The sequence below is a fragment of the Denticeps clupeoides genome, chromosome 6, assembly GCF_900700375.1.
Source record: "Denticeps clupeoides chromosome 6, fDenClu1.1, whole genome shotgun sequence".
Classification (NCBI taxonomy): domain Eukaryota; kingdom Metazoa; phylum Chordata; class Actinopteri; order Clupeiformes; family Denticipitidae; genus Denticeps; species Denticeps clupeoides.
Window position 1 is genome coordinate 11,737,601 of NC_041712.1, and position 18,639 is coordinate 11,756,239.

At 42.3% G+C, this 18,639-nt stretch overlaps 3 protein-coding genes across 3 annotated transcripts; 1 reads left to right on the top strand and 2 right to left on the bottom strand.

Annotated features, from left to right (window-relative positions):
* Nucleotides 1-1,056: 1,056 nt before the first annotated feature.
* On the bottom strand, nucleotides 1,057-3,893 carry LOC114792158 (growth/differentiation factor 9). Its single transcript, XM_028983060.1, has 2 exons — nucleotides 3,350-3,893; nucleotides 1,057-1,970 (listed from the first exon to the last, which is right to left on the bottom strand). Exons 1-2 carry the CDS (start codon nucleotides 3,891-3,893, stop codon nucleotides 1,057-1,059), a joined length of 1,458 nt encoding a protein of 485 aa, XP_028838893.1.
* Nucleotides 3,894-5,211: 1,318 nt separating this feature from the next.
* On the bottom strand, nucleotides 5,212-11,955 carry tmprss13b (transmembrane serine protease 13b). Its single transcript, XM_028983457.1, has 13 exons — nucleotides 11,679-11,955; nucleotides 9,871-10,021; nucleotides 9,546-9,653; nucleotides 9,301-9,426; nucleotides 9,061-9,187; nucleotides 8,850-8,945; nucleotides 8,293-8,336; nucleotides 8,046-8,208; nucleotides 7,715-7,887; nucleotides 7,230-7,328; nucleotides 6,920-7,065; nucleotides 5,476-5,628; nucleotides 5,212-5,376 (listed from the first exon to the last, which is right to left on the bottom strand). The coding sequence occupies exons 1-13, from the start codon at nucleotides 11,691-11,693 to the stop codon at nucleotides 5,362-5,364; spliced, it is 1,416 nt and encodes a 471-aa protein (XP_028839290.1). The 5' UTR covers nucleotides 11,694-11,955; the 3' UTR covers nucleotides 5,212-5,361.
* Nucleotides 11,956-12,631: 676 nt separating this feature from the next.
* tmprss4b (transmembrane serine protease 4b) lies at nucleotides 12,632-17,935 on the top strand. The gene is made up of 11 exons (XM_028983061.1): nucleotides 12,632-12,740; nucleotides 13,127-13,279; nucleotides 13,846-13,972; nucleotides 15,713-15,835; nucleotides 16,343-16,386; nucleotides 16,470-16,632; nucleotides 16,810-16,973; nucleotides 17,127-17,222; nucleotides 17,391-17,527; nucleotides 17,615-17,811; nucleotides 17,914-17,935. Exons 1-11 carry the CDS (start codon nucleotides 12,632-12,634, stop codon nucleotides 17,933-17,935), a joined length of 1,335 nt encoding a protein of 444 aa, XP_028838894.1.
* The last annotated feature ends 704 nt before the right edge of the window (nucleotides 17,936-18,639 follow it).

An 18,639-nucleotide genomic window follows, 5' to 3' on the forward strand; every position in this document is an offset into this window, starting at 1 on the left:
ATTAAGGCATATATTTAGCCCTAGTTTACTATAATTTTTACAAAAACAGGAACAGTATTCAGGACGACCTGAAGGTTTCTGCGCAACACAGTCGCAGCATTTGTCTAAAAACTTTGATTCAAGATAACATATCAAAATAAACAGAGGAAAGAAACATATTTTGATTTCATTTTCTGGCCACATTTCATCCTCTTTTTTTTTTTTTTTTAAAAAATAGTAATTCCCTGTTTTTACCGACATAAGGGTCTTCCTTCATCATAGTCATCATTTTACTGCTATGCAGAGGGGTGAGCTTGCACAGTGATGCAAAAAGAGAAACACTTAAGGATATGAAAAGATGCATAAACTTTACATTTAAAAAAATATACATACAAGTTGAATTGTGCTTGCTTTTTTTATTTTACTTTTCCATACAAGTATCTGAGAAAAAAAAAAAAAAAACGAACCAAAACAAAAACATAGTGAGCTATATTACGTATGAAAATAATTTACATAAGCATACAGACAAGTCATTAAGTTACAGGAATCAATGAAAATTAATCAGCAATCAGTCATTTCTTGGACACAGACAATCATTAGATATTTCACATAATAAGAGGTCCAGAGGACAACTTTCTGGACAATAAGAATTGAAAGGCCGTCCATGAGAGAACCTCAGGTGCAAAAACGGCCCGTGATGCTTTGATATCAGACTGCACATTTAACAATATACGTCCAGATCAGTCCTTAAAATTGCCAAGATTGCACCAACAGAATGATGAGAATGTACCACCCAAAGGATATGAACAAACATAACTTAAAAATGTCATTCGTAAAAAAAATAAATTAATCAAAAGAAACATTCATTTTTCCCACAAATATGAAACACAGCATCATATATCATTCACAAAAGAAAAAACGTTTTCCCCAGCAAGATAAAATGCCTCAACCCAAACGTTGGGTTGAGCAAATTCTCAGATTACTGCTGATTAGGTGACGAAGGACACAAATGACAAGTGTTCACGTATGCCAGTATTTGCACATTTGAACATCTTTAAATGGAAAAACACAACTGACTCAGCGGCAAGTGCACTTTGTAGCAATCATTTCCTCATACTCCTTATAGGCGATGGAGCCATCGTTCTCAATGGTCAGGACGCTGAGCGGATTGTATTCTGAAGGCACACATGAAGGCCGAGGGACCGAGGAATCCAGTTTCTCGTAAATGATGTTCTGCACCATGGTGTGAACCGGAGATCCGTAGATGTACCCCATTACTCTTGGGCACGTGCCTTTGCAGTACCTGGCGTTGTATTTGTGGGGCGCTATGATCCAGTGGTCCAGCTTCAGCTGACTGAAACTCACTCGGAAATCATACAGCTCACAGTCATCGGTGGGAATCCCAGACTTCAGCATGAGGTCCAAGGGGCTGGAACTCGGGGTTGGCTTTGGCGTTTTGCTACTGGAAGGGTTGCGTTTCCCTCGCGAGAGCCTCCTGTCCGGACTGAATTCTTCTTGGTCTTCAAAGGCCTTCTCCGCCCCAAACAAATTTCTTGAGAAGGATGAGGTGGACCCCCTCTGGTGAGCCAGATCGCTGGTGTCGTTGAGGAAGAGCAGGAGGGACGGAGAGCTGAGGGTGACCCCTCGGTGGCCCACCCGGAGCTCCCCACCTTCGACGCAGGTCAGGTTGATCAGAAGGTGTAGATCCTTTCTATGAGTCTTAATCAGGGGGTGGAGGAAACGGGTCACGTCGACTTCCACCCACCTGTGGCGCCTCCTCTTCTCGGGGTGCAGTGAGAACGTCACAGAGTAGTGGGCTGTGGAAGGGAGCTGCTGTCCGCTGCTCTCGTGCTCTTTGACGTCCAGGAAACAGACCGGGGTTAAGGACGTGGTTTGGTCCGGGTCGAAGGGGTAGAGCAGCACAGACTTCAGCAGCTCCTCCTGAGACCTTACTTGATCCAGGCTGTAGGAGAGATCCTGCACAAACAATTCTGCCGAACAAAATAATAGTAAGTTATATTGAAGCCTTCACATTAGTGCACATGACAGACCCCACTATCCAGTGGCTTAAATGGGGTTCATCAGCGAATACCCGCCTTAGTATAAAAACTAGTATAAAAGTGGACAGTTCTAATACAAGTACTTTCAATGGAACAACATTGTACCAAAGAGTCAAGTCTTCGATGTATACTGCAGTAGTGGTTTCAAGATGTTCTGACATCCAGAGGGAATTCATTCCATACCCTGAATGTCCAAAATAGAGCATGGACGCATGTCTACCTTGAATCTTGAGAGATGGTGGGACTAGTCGAGCAGTGCTGGGGGAAGAGCTCTGAGGAAGGAGGGTGCTTTTTGGCTTTATAATCGGATTCAAAAAACCTTGCATGTTTAAAATACATTAAATATCACCACTTCTGATATGTAATGTGGTGGTAGTAGCCTAGTGGGTAACACACTCGCCTATGAACCAGAAGACTCAGGTTCAAATCCCACTTACTACCATTGTGTCCCTGATCAAGACACTTAAAAAAATAGCTCCGGGGGGACTGTCCCTGTAACTACTGATTGTAAGTCACTCTGGATAAAGGGCGTCTGATAAATGCAGTACAAAAAAATTTAAATAATAATGTGTCCCCAAGTCACAGCCCATGGGCCAGATCAGACCTGTCGTGTCATTGTGGGTGGCCCTCTGAAACATCTGTGTAATAAATTCATATAAAAAAGGAGAACTCTTTAAAGCCTCCTTTGTTCTAAATGATAAGTGTTGCATGTTTATTTGCTCATTACATTCATTTTCTGGAAATCTGTCTCCACTGCTTAATAGAGTTGTTGCATTTTCTTATGTTTTTTTCCATATGCGGCATGTAACGCGACATGAGGTCAATATAACAAAACCCAGATTACAATGTATGAGATTTAACGCAGCGAGTTCTTAGATTTACAATTTACAGCATTTATCAGACGCCCTTATCCAGAGCGACTAACAATCAGTAGTTACAGGGACAGTCCCCCCCTGGAACAACTCAGGGTTAAGTGTCTTGCTCAGGGACACAATGGTAGTAAGTGGGATTTGAACTTGGGTCTTCTGGTTCATAGGCGAGTGTGTTACCCACTAGGCTACTACCACCCTTCTTATTAAACAGGCCAGATCACAGCATGGCACCTTCTAGCCTTCATCTGGGTGCTCCCGAGAAGTTCCTCAGCAGAGACACACCGACTCATATAAATCAACATGACCACTCGACGACCATTTGTTGCAGATCTGTGCCACGGAGAGAGCCGGCCTGGTGTATATGGTGTCTACAGGAGGTGTTCCACGTGAAACGTGGGCAAGTTATCGTCCACGTCGTGCAGCAGCAGCCTGGCCTACCTTGTTGCAGACACCCGTCTCGGGGTGCGATGAGACGCACGGTGTTGTAGAGGTGTTTCGCCTCCCGACCCCTCTCCGCTTTCGCGGACGCCTTGTACAGCCGTTTCATGTAGCGGACGAACCTGGAGTCCGGCCTCGCCCGCGGGGTCAGGTGGGGCCACCGCTCGTTCTCCGACAGCGCCTTCAGCAGCGGGGTCAGGATGTTGCCGTGGGCGCCGCCGCCGCCGCCGCCGGGGGCCTTGGCCGGCTCGCTGGAGATCGCGTTGGCCAGCCGGGGCTGGAGCTGGGGCTGGGGCTGGGGCTGGAGCTGGGGCTGGGGCTGGAGCTGGAGCTGGGGCTGGGGCTGGGGCTGGAGCTGGGGCTGGGGCTGGAGCTGGGGCTGGGGCTGGAGCTGGGGCTGGGGCTGGAGCTGGGGCTGGAGCCGGGGCTGGAGCTGGAGCCGGGGCTGGAGCTGGAGCGACGGCCCCGGGGCGGCGAGCAGCAGCAGGCCCGCGACCACCGCGCTCAGCACACGCACGCACGTCGCGTCCGACGCGGCTTCCATGTTGTCGGCGAAGGGCGCACACGTGCCGCGCGGCCCGACCTGCGTGGCGTCAGGCCGGGCGGTTCTCAAAGTGGCGGGGCGCGGTCACTGGGGGCAACGAGCTTTTTTTTTTCTGTAGTAATTCGCTTTATTAAGCGTAGGCTCGACAGGGGAGACGGCGTTAAATTTGCATGAAAACCTCCTGTGCGGAGGACCTGGGAGAAAATAACCATTTAACGTCGGAAAACAGATGAAATAGGATATACTGCGGACATTTGCTTCTCCGTCGTCAAGACAGGCGACATTTAATTTTGTGCCGCTTGTGTACGCCGAACTTTACCCGTAATTGTACTGAACTAGTACTGCACTGTCACGTTTCACTCGAATACTGAACATTGTTTAAAATAAAACAGTTTTAATGCATTTTAAACTTAAAATCTCAAAGTGCAATATACAGAATGCATTGCTTTCTCAACTTTGGAGTTTTGAAAAGTGTAAGTGAAGTGACTGTCATTGTGAAACACTGCAGCACAGCACACGGTGACACAATGAAATTTGTCCTCTGCTTTTAACCATCACCCTTAGTGAACAGTGGGCAGCCATGACAGGCGCCCGGGGAGCAGTGTGTGGGGACGGTGCTTTGCTCAGTGGCACCTTGTCGGATCAGGATTCGAACCGGCAACTTTCTGATTACAGGGCCACTTCCTTAACCGCTAGGCTACCGCTGCCCTCTGCTCCAACCACTGCTGGAGTACTAATTTCTGATCATGTGTTCAGGACCTCCCTGAATATAGTTTTTACAATCAGGTAATCACTCATTTACTCAAACACAAACATACAAACATTCATACTGTACCTGCTATAATGATACTACATTACATTATACTACAATTTCACACCAGTACACTACCTCACTCATTATGCACACTCTGGTACAGATCGTATTTGTTTTTGTATTTATTTGTATTTGCAGTGGGAGGGGGGGGGGGGGGGTCCTCGAAACAAAAAATAAAGCATTTATGTACAAATATGCATTAGTTTCTCAAGTTAAGATTCCGGATGAATGCTTTGCTCCATAATGGCCTAACAATGGCTGGATCGGTGTTCATGACCTCATGAGTACTCGCATGCTAAATATAATGCATTCTACTGTACCATTTTGGAGAAAGATTAAGTACAATCCCAGTATACAATACATAAAATCCATTGAGTTTTGGAGTAAAAATTCTTTGCCCCATAATTTCTGACTATGACTCATGGATCTTTTACTCAAGTCTTGATACTCACATCAACATAAATTATGTTGAAATGACACTCCAAATGATGACATAACCTGTGACCATTGGTAAAATAGTGTAATAGTCCAATTCTTCAGTAAAGCCACTCCAGAGGTAGAGATTAAATAATAAATACATTATTTTGTTAAAAGATCATTTAAAGGAAAGTGTATGAACAAGTGCATTTCCAGAGAGTGCATGAAATATTTTTCTCATGGTCTTTCTTCCTGTAATATAAAGGAGAGAGGGGTTGATATTAATAAAGACCGTCCATTTGTAAAACATACTGGTTTGAAAGAAATTAAATGAGTTTTTTTTTCCCTTACCTGCATCTTGCTGTATATCCAGGGTAAGAGTTGGTTGACGTTAGTGTAGACTCCAGGCAAGTACTTCCGGCCACAGCCCACCCCCCAACTTGTTACTCCAGTCAGATACCACTTTTTGTCCTTTTGACACACCAAAGGCCCCCCACTGTCCCCCTGCAGTCAAAAAGTGGAAGTTAAATATATATTATAGCCATTAACCAATGGCCAGGCTCTTAACAACAGGAACAGTCCTGTTGTTATGAGCCTGGCCATTGGTTAATTGGTTAATGCAGGACTGCAGATGGATACCAACTAGCAGTGATCAGCAGAGGTGTTGCTTATAAATTGTTCACTGAATATATGTTAAGTCTGAAATAAGAAATACATCTTTAATGATGGTTGTGCATGTGATGTATTGATAGGCAAATTTAGATCATCCAGCATGAAGAAGTAGTGTGAGAGCGGTCAGGCTCCTCCCAATTAAACAAATTATCTGAAAATAAATAAATAAATAAATATTTGCATGGCAACAAAAATGATAGTTAGTTCATATTCTTCGAGATAACCGTAACTACCAAGTGTTTTTTTTTTTCCTGTTTTAATAAAACCTTACAAAGCCTTAATTTACACTGGCACAAAAGGCCCAAACTTAGCACATGACCCTGTGCAAAGTGTCAGTTTGAAAATAGTGCCCTTTGTGTACACTCAGACTGGGTAAAAGAAATAAAATTACTGTACCTCTGGAGTATATACCACAACTTTAAACTTTTGAATTATGTGTGCATAGCTAGATCAGAGAATCTTTTCCAAATTTGGACACCTTAACTCGCATGGGGTAGCTCTATAAAGCAGGATTTGTCAGACTATCCCGTAGAAATGCTCCTAACCTAAATGAATGGGCAATCATGACTTGTATTTAAAGTTTACTTAGCTCACTGAGAAATCCTGTATTGTGGTCTACCTCCTGTAGGTCTGCCAAACCTTTGTATCCTGATTAGGTCTGGCCGATCATACGATATTGATAAAAACGATAAAATTCAGTTCGATTTTGGTGATGATCTTTGGTCGTTTTTCTTGATCGTGTGTGTGAATTTAAATTACTTTTAAATAGAGAAGCAATAAGGAAGCAACGCATGCAGTGCTACATCTGATCACCCTATTGGTTATGGCCAAAGTGATGTGGAGCAAATGAAGCTGTAGTGTAAGATACATTTCAGTCTGTGTATGTTTAAGTCTGGGAAAAATTGGTCATTCCATATGGGAAAGTAAACCGTGATTGTTTTTTTTTTGCCATTTGGCCCAACCCTAATCCTGACATCACTGGAAATTTCAAATCTCTGGATATCGGTATTGTCGACATCATTCAAACTTCTTTGGGTGTTATAACTTTTTTCCCCAGAATTGATTAATTAGCATCAGCGATCGTGACTGATGTGGCAAAACAAAGCTGATCTAAAAGACTCACCTGACACGAGTCTTTCTGTCCATTTAGCAGGTCTCCAGCACACAGCATGGTCTCGGTGATTTGACCATTGTACACACCTGGACTGTTACACTGCTTAGAGGAGATGATTTCCACAAACACCTGCATGAGCTGAAGGGAAGTGGTGGCTACGAGACATCAACACACAAACACAGAAGACACATCAGCCTCTCTAATTCCTATTATAATCCCCCTCGTCAACACACAAGAGTTATACAGATTTTAAAAGTCAGAAATGCACCAAGACTACACACACACACACACACACACACACACACACACACACACACACCTGCTCCCTCCGTTGTTGTGCCAAAGCCAGTGGTTGAGCAGTTTGCTCCTGGTGACAACATCTGGTCAAAGGCTGGTAGACATACAGGCTTTATGGTATCTGTAAATTCACAGAAATGTAATATTCAAAAATTTTCAAGTTTAATACTTTGGTTTTATTGAATTCTCTTCAATTATTTTGATAAAAAAATCAGACAGTTTAGAAAAGACTGCTCTCACAAACTTTAAAGTTTTGTCTAGTAATCAACAAATTCTGTAATCAACAAATTCTGCGATCAGCTAACAAATCCACAGACTTGTACCTTGGATAAGAGCTCAATTAGTTATGTATTATTAGGCCATTATTGGATGGAAGTAGGGGGGTTATAGCCAAGTGGGTAACACACGCCACAATAAAACAGAAGACCCCATAGAAGAAGTCTTAGGTTCAAAATACCTATTTTGTCCCTGAGCAAGACATTTACTTGGATGTAAATGTAAACTGACCAGAGTATTGTACTGGGGAGTTGAGTTTCAGCAGGGCGATGTCATTTTCATGTGTTTCAGGGTTGTAATTTTCATGAGTTATGATCTGTTTTACAGTGTAAGCAGGTGGTAATTTCAGCTGAGAGACCATCCCCATGTAAATGCGCCAGTTAGCGGGCAACTGGTAGCCATCACTTGAGAAAGGAAAGACCCATTAATAATTAAGCAAACAGGATTGCCTGATATATTTAATAACAACAGCTATAAAACATTTTTTATGAAGCAATATTTTTTTTTCAGCATACAGCAGCAACTGCATTGCAATGCCTGGTTCATGGCAGCTGACTCATACCTGGGGAAGCAGTGGGCTGCTGTGATCACGAAATCCTGGGAAACCAGAGACCCACCGCAGGTGTGGGAGCCAAGGTAGCGCAGACTGACCTGCCACGGCCACTGACCCAGCTTAGCTGCCGTACCTCCAATGATCTTGGTAGTAGTCTGTGATTTCCCACAGTCTGTGGTTTAGAGTATTAAATCCAACAATATTGGAACAGCTCACATTTGTCCCCTAATTAGTCTTTATTTGGCACTGTACTCACCACTGCACTGTAAAGATACAGTCTGTTGGCTTGGGCAGGACGTGCTGCACCCATCAAAGGAAAAAAAAACATTTAAGGATATTAAGGTTAACTGAATACATCAAAGTTAGGCAGATTCAAGCAAACTTGTTTACTAATGACAGATCTTGTCGCACTGGTTTAATATCATTGAATTGTCACTGGCAGACTAGTCAGAACTATACAATACACACTTAAATGTGCACAGTCCAAGACTAGTGATTGTTTTTGTATTTGTGAAACACAGCACAAAACATGGTGCACGCAAGGAAATGTGTCCTCCACATTTAACCCATTACCCTTTGTGAGCAGTGGACAGCCATGAAAGGCACCCGGGGAGCAGTGTGTGGGGACGGTACCTTGATCAAGAGGACCTCAGTGGCACCATGGCAGTTCGGGATTTGAACCCGCAACACAGCGGTTATGACTATGCTTCCGTACTGCTAGGGCACCACTGCCCCCATATCTTTAGCCCAAGTGTATACAGCAGTGTCAGTGTTGATGCTGACATAGGTAACCAATAAAGTAAAAGTCCTTACCTGAACTCAACTTTGCCTTGAATGATGTTTGATGTCTTGTTTGTTACAGAAAGAAAAGAGACTTCTGAAGTGTTCACAGTGCTGAAATTATAGCTCCTAGATACACACACACACACACACACACACACACAAATTGTATTTTTATATTAATTAGATGGATGTAATAGTTTGTATGCTTTTTTACAATTTGTATTAGTGCACAGGACTGTACTTTCTGAATCCGAGTTGGGCACAGGTAAGGTCAGCCAGGTGTGTGGCCCACCCCTCAGAACACAGAGGGAGGAAGCGACCTGCTTTGGAGGTCATGACCTGGAGCTGGTCAGCTGGTCCAAAGCGCACTGTGTACAGCAGGACATTATTGCATCATTACAATTATATTCAAAATGTTTTCCGATACATTGTCCATCCATGTCTGAGAAGAGATCATTTGAGCTGCAGACGTTTGACTTACCACAGTGTGATTCGTCACCATTGCGGGAGGCTTCGCTCTGGCCATTACAAGAAGCAGTGGAGGGGGAGATTACAGTCAATGGATTTGTTTCTGTTGGTTTTGTATCCAAGTTTCTGCCATAATGTACTGTGTGGTGTGAAAACAATGAAAACAAATAAATGTTTTATATACATATGAACAACGATACTTAATTTGGGCCACTTTCATATAAACATGAGCTTTTTTTATTTAATCTTAAAACTCACTTCCCAGCCACACAGCGATGCCTAGCAATACCATAAAGAACAGGGTCCCTCCTGAGCTGCAATAGCAACAAGCCCGATTCCTGTGAGGTGGGCTGCTTATTGGTGGAGCTAAAAAAAAATGTAAAAAAAGAATAGACATTGGTGTTCCTCAATGGTCATTCCTAAATGAAATGTTAGTTAGGCTATTCTGAAGGTATAAAATCTGTGAATGGATGGGGGACTAAGAGAGCAGGAGGGAATAAGAACAGACCGAATTCAAGAGTACACACACAGCAAATCGTTTGACAGACAGTATGCATTGAAGTATTTGTGAAAGATAAGGTACCTATGTGAGTGACTACAACTGGATTCTGGGGGGTGTAGGGAGGCTGGTGCTGAGGAGGTTGCCATGTCCTGCCCTCTTCCTGTTTAGGGATGTAAGGAGGGGGAGGCTGGTATGGTTCTGCCACTGAGTAGTAAGGAGGGGGCAGGTCATTCTGTAAGGTCATGAGAGAAAAGACGTTACACAATGTGCACATGATTGTTAAAACAAGGCCCCTTTAGATAAAAATGATATTTCAGTCACTAGAAGTCCATAAGAACTGGTAAGGAACATAAAATGATCTTATAGTTATGCAGACCCAAGTTGACTAAAGCATTTGACAAACCTATTAAATTTTGGATTACAATTTTCTTTGGCAAAATTGATGCTATTTCTTTGGTTCCATTAGGACTAAGACAAACAAGTAGAAGATCATTTGATATTAAAATCAATGTCTATTCAAAATAGAGAGGAAATGATAAAACAGGATTTTTGCATTTTCAAAGTATACTGTTCAAAAGTTTAAAACATTTCCTTGTTCCTTGTTTCCTTGTTTAAGTGAAAAAAAAAATCTAAATAACCCTAAACTTCGGAACAACTATCCATGTCATCAAAACCAAATTTCTTTAATTCAAGACAACGCATACAATAAATATTCACACCATCATGACATATACACCAACTTCCAACTGAAATAAATATTGTGCTTTACATGAGAACATCAGAACTGGCTGGTCTGGTCTGTAAACAGCTAGAATTACCCCTACATGAAAGTGCTGACTGCCAGTGTTTACATAGAAACTTCCCATAGTTCAGCAGCTTGGCCCTTCGCGTGACTAACGCTTGATCATTCACACACCTTCTTATACACATTCAAAGAAGCCACCAAACAGCCATGACACAAAATTATGTTTAAGAAATATATTTAAGATATAAATCAGAATTTAAAGTCAATGTTAAAGTGAATCATTTGTAAAAGAGGTGTGAGAGATTCACACGAAGATGTACTGACACGTGATGGAGAAACCTGTAAATGGACGTACATGATACATGATAAATAAAGTCAAAAATGGTTCAAATGTCCAAGACAGGTTTACATTTACATTTACAGCATTTATCAGACGCCCTTATCCAGAGCGACTTACAATCAGTATTACAGGGACAGTCTCCCTGGAGCAATTTAGGGTTAAGTGTCTTGCTCAGGGACACAATGGTAGTAAGTGGGATTTGAACCTGGGTCTTCTGGTTCATAGGCGAGTTTGTTACCCACTATAACGTTCTGAGAATGACTGTTTGGTGGTGGCTTGTTTAAACGGCAAACAAAATCTTTCCACAAGATGACAAAGACCTCAACTACATTTATACTCTCTCTCACACAACAAACCACAATTCTAATTTAACTTTAAATAACTGGAGTTTAGAAAAGTAAACCCGTTATTGTGCAAATTCAATTCTCTCTGAGTCATTTTTTTTTTCAAGTGAGCTTTTCTTTCCTCTCCACTGAGTATCCTGAATGGTGAAAGGCTGCGGTAATTACCAGGTAAAATGTGGTTAAAACCATTGTCTCAAACAAAAGCCTGGTACACCTCAACACAGGTTCAACAAGGGTGTGTGTGTGTGTGTGTGTGTGTGTGTGTGTGGAGTCTTAACCAGAGCTGAGGGGAAAAAAAGACTTATGATTTAGCAGCATGATCTTAACAAGAATGTGGATGAATTCAAATCCAAAAGTATTATTATGGCGATGTAATTAATAATGGTTTGACAGACGCTGTTGGAGTGATCTTTAAACCTAAGCATCAGTCAGCGATGAGATCTGACCGGAGTGCTCATACCTCATAAGTGTCCATGAGATGTTAGGATGAGGACTCCCTGCTGTGAGAAGATGAAGCTGCTAGAATCTCAAGACTCCAGGCTGCCGTCTCGAGTTGAATTGGCCACTGCTGTCACAGAACATGCTCTCCTCTCCGATCCTCCTCTTCTTTGCTCTCCTTCTCTCTTATCCTCCTTTTCCAGTGCAGGTCTCGTTTAACAGGTTCCACAAGGTAGGAGGACACAAGGACACACACACACACACACAGTAACAGAAATGAGAAATGGGGGCTTTTTCAAATGAACTGTAAACAGGACAGATCAGGCAAGCTTCTAAGTTTAGAAAAGACCATTGTGACAGAGAACCAACTCTATATGCCGGTGTTACAAAAGCAAATTCTTAACAATAATATGATGTCCGATTAAACATTTGTTGCATCATCTAATAGTTACGCCTTTGCATGTTCTTCCAGCAAACCCGCCTTATCATCTACTAAGATGACATTTGGACAAGGCGGGTTTAGGGAACCGAGCAGCTTTCAGCCTGCTGTCGTCCCCAGAACAGAAGTGAAAAAATGATGCCATCATTTACATTTACATTTACATTTACATTTAAGGCATTTGGCAGACGCCCTTATGCAGAGCGACTTACAACGTGCTTTCAAGTTACCATCGATGAAGTGATCAGTATCACGAATACAACCTTTTTATTCACTCTTTTTATTCACATCATTTTAATTGTTCGTTAACGTCACGAGTAGGGTTGCGTTTCTCAAAAGCTCAGCAATGCTAGTGACGTGTAGAGTTGATTCAGCACAAAAAAAAAAAAAAAACCCGAATCCAAGCCGAATTCCGCGCACCTGGAGCGAAGGCCTCGGCCAATCAGAGCCCGATAAGAGCAGCCGCGTCTCGGGAAACGCGCGGTCCTCTCGCCTCGCCTGTCCCGTGTCCCCCGTCCCCCAGCAGCGGCCCCACCATGCCGGCAGCGCGTTCCGGGGAGCGGTGGCCTCGGTGGAAGCTGGTCCTGGTCTCGGTCACCTGTTCGCTGGCTGTTCTGGTGGCGCTGGCTCTGGCAGCCTATTTCTGTAAGAGGGTTTTTTTTTTCTCTCCTTATTAATGTTGGTGCAAAGTATAACATTTCAATAAATAAATAGCCCAAAATCACATACAGTATGTCTGTATTATTATTATTATTATTATTATTATTTTTGGTCCATGGTGGCCATGCAGTTAAGGAGCAGGACCCGTAATCAGAAGGTTGCCGGTCCGAATCCTGATCTGCCAAGGTCCCACTGAGGTCCCCTTGAGCAATGCACTGTCCCCACACACTGCTCCCCGGGTACCTGTCCTGGCTGCCCACTGCTCACTAAGGGTGATGGTTAAGAGCAGAGGACTCATTTTGTTGTCACTGTGTGCTTTTTTTTTTTTTTTGGTCAAATTAAATGTAATTTTTCTGTCTTTCTCATGTCAGTGAGGGAGCTGATCAATTCCAAGTTCTTCTATTGCTATCGTTCGCTGACGTTCATCCCCATAGCCTTGGCCTGTAATGGGAAAGCCGATTGCAAGAATGGGGAGGATGAGGCCTCGTGCGTGTCCAACATGACCACCGGCACCGCCGTTCCAGGTCCGACTCCTCACATGCCCTCTCATGTATAGACACAGCCCTCTACAACAACATTTATTTCTTAAATAGCCTAAAACCACATACAGTATGTGTCAATGGGCTTTGACAGGCCCTACAGTTGATACCCCCACACTTGACCCTTCTGCGCAAAAGGAAAAACTCTAGGAGAGAGAAAGGGAAGTGATGCAGAGAGGAACCCCCCCTTCCAGGGTAGAGTGAGCCTGCAAGTGGTGTCAGTGCAGGGTTTGTGGTTGTCCAATAAGAGACTAATAAATGTCCATTATGATGCTACTCGTCCATTTGACCCTCTTGTTCGTTTCATGCTAAGTCCTCGTGTAGCAGTTGTCAGGAACCAGGATTTATCTGCTGGTCTCTTCACTGAGGTCTACTTACTGTCCAGAAGTGACTGAAGATTCATGTAAAGATATTTAGTGCCCTCACATCTGTGGAATTTATTTATTTATTTATTTATTTATTTATTTATTTATTTATTTATTTATTTATTTATTTATTTTTCGGTAACTGTGTTAATGGTCTAAAAGCAGCTTTGAATCCCGCGTCTGCAGTGCGTCTGGTGAGCGAGCGGCTGCTGCTGCAGGTGTACAGCACACCGGCAGGCTGGAGCTTTGTGTGTTCTGAGAACTGGAGATGGCAACACACTCTTGCTGCCTGTCAACAGTTAGGATACACAGTGTGAGTAATTCTGTGTCCTCATATGAGGACCTTATGACTGCACTTGGTTTTGGGTGTTTTGTTCTAATCTGACGTCACAGCAATGGTGACCGCTATTTGTGTTTCTCTCTTAATCATCTAATTGTAATTTTAGGCTATCTGGCCTTGCTTACTGAACCCAATGTTGAAGTTTAGAGTGACCTTTAGAGTAAAGTTTAGTTTTTTTTTTTTTTTTTTTTTTTTTTTTTTTTTTTTTTTGGTCTGTGAAGCAAATGAGACAACGGAATGTCCCCTGCTTTTAACCAATCACCCTTGGGCCGTGACAAACACTAATTAATTAGTGTGTGGGGACCGTGCTTTTGCGGCAACCTTCTGATTACGGGTCCGCTTCTTTAACCGCTAGGCCACCACTGCCCCTAATGTTTGTCTGCAAAACATTTATTTAGCATAATTCATAAAATATAAAAAGGACCGACTGAACTCATGATTTTATAAAGACAAAAAAGCCTCAAAACTAATTACTCCCCTGTCAAAAGGCATCCTAGAATAAAAATATATACATTTTTCTTGGTCCACAGCTTAGTCTCATGCTGAACCCCCCACCCGTTAATTTGGCTATAATTAATTTGGAGTTATGGTTTTATGGGATGCATTAAAATGTGTTTTGAACTTAATTATAAGTATGGTTTGTAGTATGTTACATACCCTATGAACCAGAAGACCAGTCACAACCCAAATTTCATACTACCACTGTGTCCCTGAGCAAGACACTTTACCCTGGGTGTCTGCAGGCAGACTGTCCTTGGCACTACAGATTTGCAAGTGTATGATAAATGCTGTACATATAAATTTTCATAAGATTACTGTGATTTGGCCATCGTGAAAACAAGTTCTGTATACAGTAAGGCTGCCTGATCATGCTGGTCATGACCACACTGTCCTCTTATTTCAGAAAGGCCTTTTCCTTTAAAATTTTTTTTTTTATTTATTTATTTAAAAATCTCTAATTTTTATTTTAATGTCCTCCTATTTGTTTAGACTTAAGAGGAATTAGAGCAGATTGTTTTGTCTGACAAATTCAGGATTTTGAGCAGTTTAAGTGTTTGACGCTAGGTAGTAGTTAATCTGGCTAACTTCCGTGTCATCCTTGAAATGTTTCCTAAGGATCTGATTGGACCCTAAAGCAGCTGAAAACTCCATGCTAGACCTGAATTTATTAGAATAAATTACTATTCCTAGTCATTGTAATCTGCTCTTTAGTGCAAAATGGGGAAAACCTATCCTTATAAACAAATCCATACAAAGTTGAAAAATGTAAGTTCATTCTCTGATAAGACCTTCAACTGACCCCATAATTCAGCTCATCCACCTTTTTGGCAGTCTGAAACCTGACAACTTATCTATGCATTGTGTTTAGTACCTTGTACTGCTGTCTGACATGTTAGCATTGCTGAGCCACCCTTACAAGAGCATTGCACTAATCTGCGCCAGTCATGGGAGAATGGTGGTGATCTGACCTTTGCAGTCTGCCTTATGTTTACATGGAAAATTCATGTACCAAAAAAGGATTTACACCATAAACCAAAAATATTTGTGGGTTTTTTTTTTTTTTTTTTTTTTTTTTTTTTTTTTTTTTTTTTTTTTTTTTTGTCGATTAAAAGGGGATTTCTTTTGTGTGTTCCATGTGTGTGGGGGGGGGATGAGGATAAAGATGGATAGTCATTGATCTGCTGACTGTCTCCTCAATCTCCCATCACCCAGGAGCCCTCGCAGTGTGTGGGTCCCAGTGCCGAGTCTCCCAACTTCTCTCCAGAAGTCCTTTGTCACAGTGAAGATTGACGCTTTGCTCAACAACACTCCAGTTTACTCTGCCCTCACACCACAGTAAGGCTGTTGTATAAACCTTGCCAGTCCAGTGTGAACTGGAAACAGGGGACTTGACGTCACAGGCTGACTGGATATGATAAGCATGAGTAGACAGAATTATTGTAATTTTGGCGTTTATGATTTATTTTGATATCAAGCAACCACTGTAATAAAATGTAAACTATAGACAAAAGTTTGGAAAACAGGAAGACAGGACTATGGGGAAAAAAAAAAAAAAAGTAGCAAATAAGTCTCTCCAAAGCAGGGCGCTTTTGCTGCAATGGCAGATTCACATGCTTGGATTCTCTTGACTGCCTTAAATTTAACAAGGGTTGTTTCCAAAGACCTTGCTGGTTCATGCTTAACACTTCATTTTGATAATGACGAGTGAACAAATCGGGGGGCGGGGGATCAATCATACTAGCCACCACAGAGTGGGCCAGTCCAAACTTTTGACTAGAAGTGTATCATTTAGTCGCAAGTATCTGACTGTTGAGATCTGGTTTTCTTTTGTCTCTTCACCAGGAAATCCTGCTCCTCTGGCTCTGTCATTGCATTGTCGTGTTCAGGTAAAAATAAATAAAAATTGAGTCTTTTATCTGGTACCAGTGTGGAAATATGATGTGTGTGTGTGTGTGTGTGTGTGTTGCAGACTGTGGTATTGCTCTTGGTGAGGACCGGATTGTGGGAGGTGTGGATACAGCCATAGAGGACTGGCCGTGGCAGGCCAGTCTGCAGTGGGATGGACAGCACCTGTGTGGAGGGTCTCTGGTGTCCCTGACATGGGTCATCTCTGCTGCACACTGTTTTACTGGGTCTTTATCTTTCTCTCTCTCTCTCTCACTCACACAAACACAAATTTATAAGTATATGTAGCCAGCTGAAAGTCCCACGGCCGTCATACGGGCTCTGTATACAGTAGCATTTGATGCAAAACACTATGAATAACCGCATTTATATATTTTTGTCGCCACACCCGTATGTGTACACAGGCGAACTGACGTGAGCCGCTGGCGAGTGGCTCTGGGCAGCAACCGCATTGTTACCTCCGGTGCCATTTCTGTGGCGAAGGTCGTTGTCCACAGTAAATACAATCCAAAGGCAAATGACTACGATATTTCCATGATCCAGCTTTCCAGCCCAGTCACAACTGGTGGTGGGTGTCTCTTCCTTTTCCTTATAAATAACAAGGACACTGCTGTGCATTCAAAACCAGAAACCACCCATGCTGCCTGAAACACAGATCAAGTATTAAATATGTTGCTTATTTGCAGGAGTGCATACTTACACATTAATTCATTTCTCCTAGACACCATTCGTCCTGTGTGTCTGCCTCCAGATCAGCTGACTATAAAAAATGGGGATTCCCTGGCTGTGACTGGATGGGGTGCCCTTCATGAGAACGGTATAAAGAGATCTTTATTTCCATTTTGAAACGTCCTCTATGTACATTATTATAAACCAAAATGAATCTGGGAGGCAGGGGGATGTGTACCGCAGAACTACAATTGGTCATGCGCGACACATTTATTTTTACATGTGTTTGTGGCCTGAATTTTCTGCTCTTGTTCAGGAGCAGTTTCCTCGGTGCTCCAGAAGGCCACAGTCCCTTTGATCGACCAAAAGGACTGTATCTCTGTGTATGGTTCCACAATCACTCCCAGAATGCTTTGTGCCGGTTTCATGAAGGGTGAAGTTGACTCCTGTCAGGTAGATTTTATTTTTATTCTTTTTCTCAAATCCCATAAACTCTTTTTAAACTGATCACAAAGCTACTTTACTCTCTCTCCCAACCAGGGTGACAGTGGGGGTCCACTGGTGTTCCTATCCTCTCACTGGCAGCTGGTTGGGGTGGTGAGCTGGGGGGTGGGCTGTGCCCGTGCTGGTTACCCTGGTGTTTATACAAACGTCAGCATGCTGATGGACTGGATCCATTCAGCCATGGAGGTAAGCGCTTCTGCTTCTGCTCTGTGGATAATGCCAAATTTACAAAGGTTTCCCATGACACTCCACACATCTCCTAGCTCCTTTCATTCACTAATCACAGCTTCTTTCAATAACATGTATCGTGATATTTTTTTCTTTTTCTCCTCCAGCATTCATGACTCGGTCCACTGAAAAATAACCCACAAGGTACACTTACCCAAAGGATAAGTGTACCATCCAGTGTTGTCACAGTATTAAGCAGAATGCTTTTTGTAAGAATCCATTACTCCAATCATTTTAAATGTATGTTTTTTACAAGTGTCCACACAACTGCTATTCACTTTCACCAAAGAACCATATCAGGTATTGCATGCAACTAATTTTATTTTCCAGTTTTTCAGATTTTTTTTTAATTGCAAAAAACATGTATATTTTTAATAAAAAAAAAAAAAATTATTTCTATGGCTTTAAATAAAAGGATACAACTTGTATGCATGGTTGTGCAGTTGAATGAGTAACTACTTTGTCACACATTCATATCTTTCAAGACATGGCTAAGGGGTGGGTTCAGTAGCTCCATTCATTGGTGCAAATTTACACATTTGTGACCAGTGAGAATATGAGTGCACATTGCAGAGTGGGTCCCAGTATATGAAGATTCAGTTCTTCTAGTCAAATAGATGGGCAGGAAAAATTTTTTTTTTTCCCCTTTCTCTTATGACCCCTTGTTCAAGCATACAGTTCTTGTGGACCTTTCAGTCCAATTTGGGCTGCATTTGCCATGCTGCTTTTAGAAAGGTCTAATTTCTCAGAAGGAATAATCTTACAGTATTGTTTTAGTTGGATGGAAAAATGTTGTTGAATGCAATGATATGCCATTTTAAGATTCTAGAACA

Bases quoted from the DNA above. Each gene is read 5' to 3' on its own strand.
- tmprss4b (XM_028983061.1), top strand. From the start codon at position 12,632: ATGCCGGCAGCGCGTTCCGGGGAGCGGTGGCCTCGGTGGAAGCTGGTC. The intron at 12,741-13,126 runs GTAAGAGGGTTT...TTCTCATGTCAG, and splicing joins GGCTCTGGCAGCCTATTTCT to TGAGGGAGCTGATCAATTCC. The intron at 13,973-15,712 runs GTGAGTAATTCT...CCCATCACCCAG, and splicing joins CAACAGTTAGGATACACAGT to GAGCCCTCGCAGTGTGTGGG.
- tmprss13b (XM_028983457.1), bottom strand. The intron at 9,427-9,545 runs GTGAGTTTTAAG...CACACCACACAG, and splicing joins CATCGCTGTGTGGCTGGGAA to TACATTATGGCAGAAACTTG. The intron at 7,888-8,045 runs GTATGAGTCAGC...TCCTTTCTCAAG, and splicing joins GCAGCCCACTGCTTCCCCAG to TGATGGCTACCAGTTGCCCG.
- LOC114792158 (XM_028983060.1), bottom strand. From the start codon at position 3,893: ATGGAAGCCGCGTCGGACGCGACGTGCGTGCGTGTGCTGAGCGCGGTG. The intron at 1,971-3,349 runs GTAGGCCAGGCT...TTTGTTCGGCAG, and splicing joins AGACGGGTGTCTGCAACAAG to AATTGTTTGTGCAGGATCTC.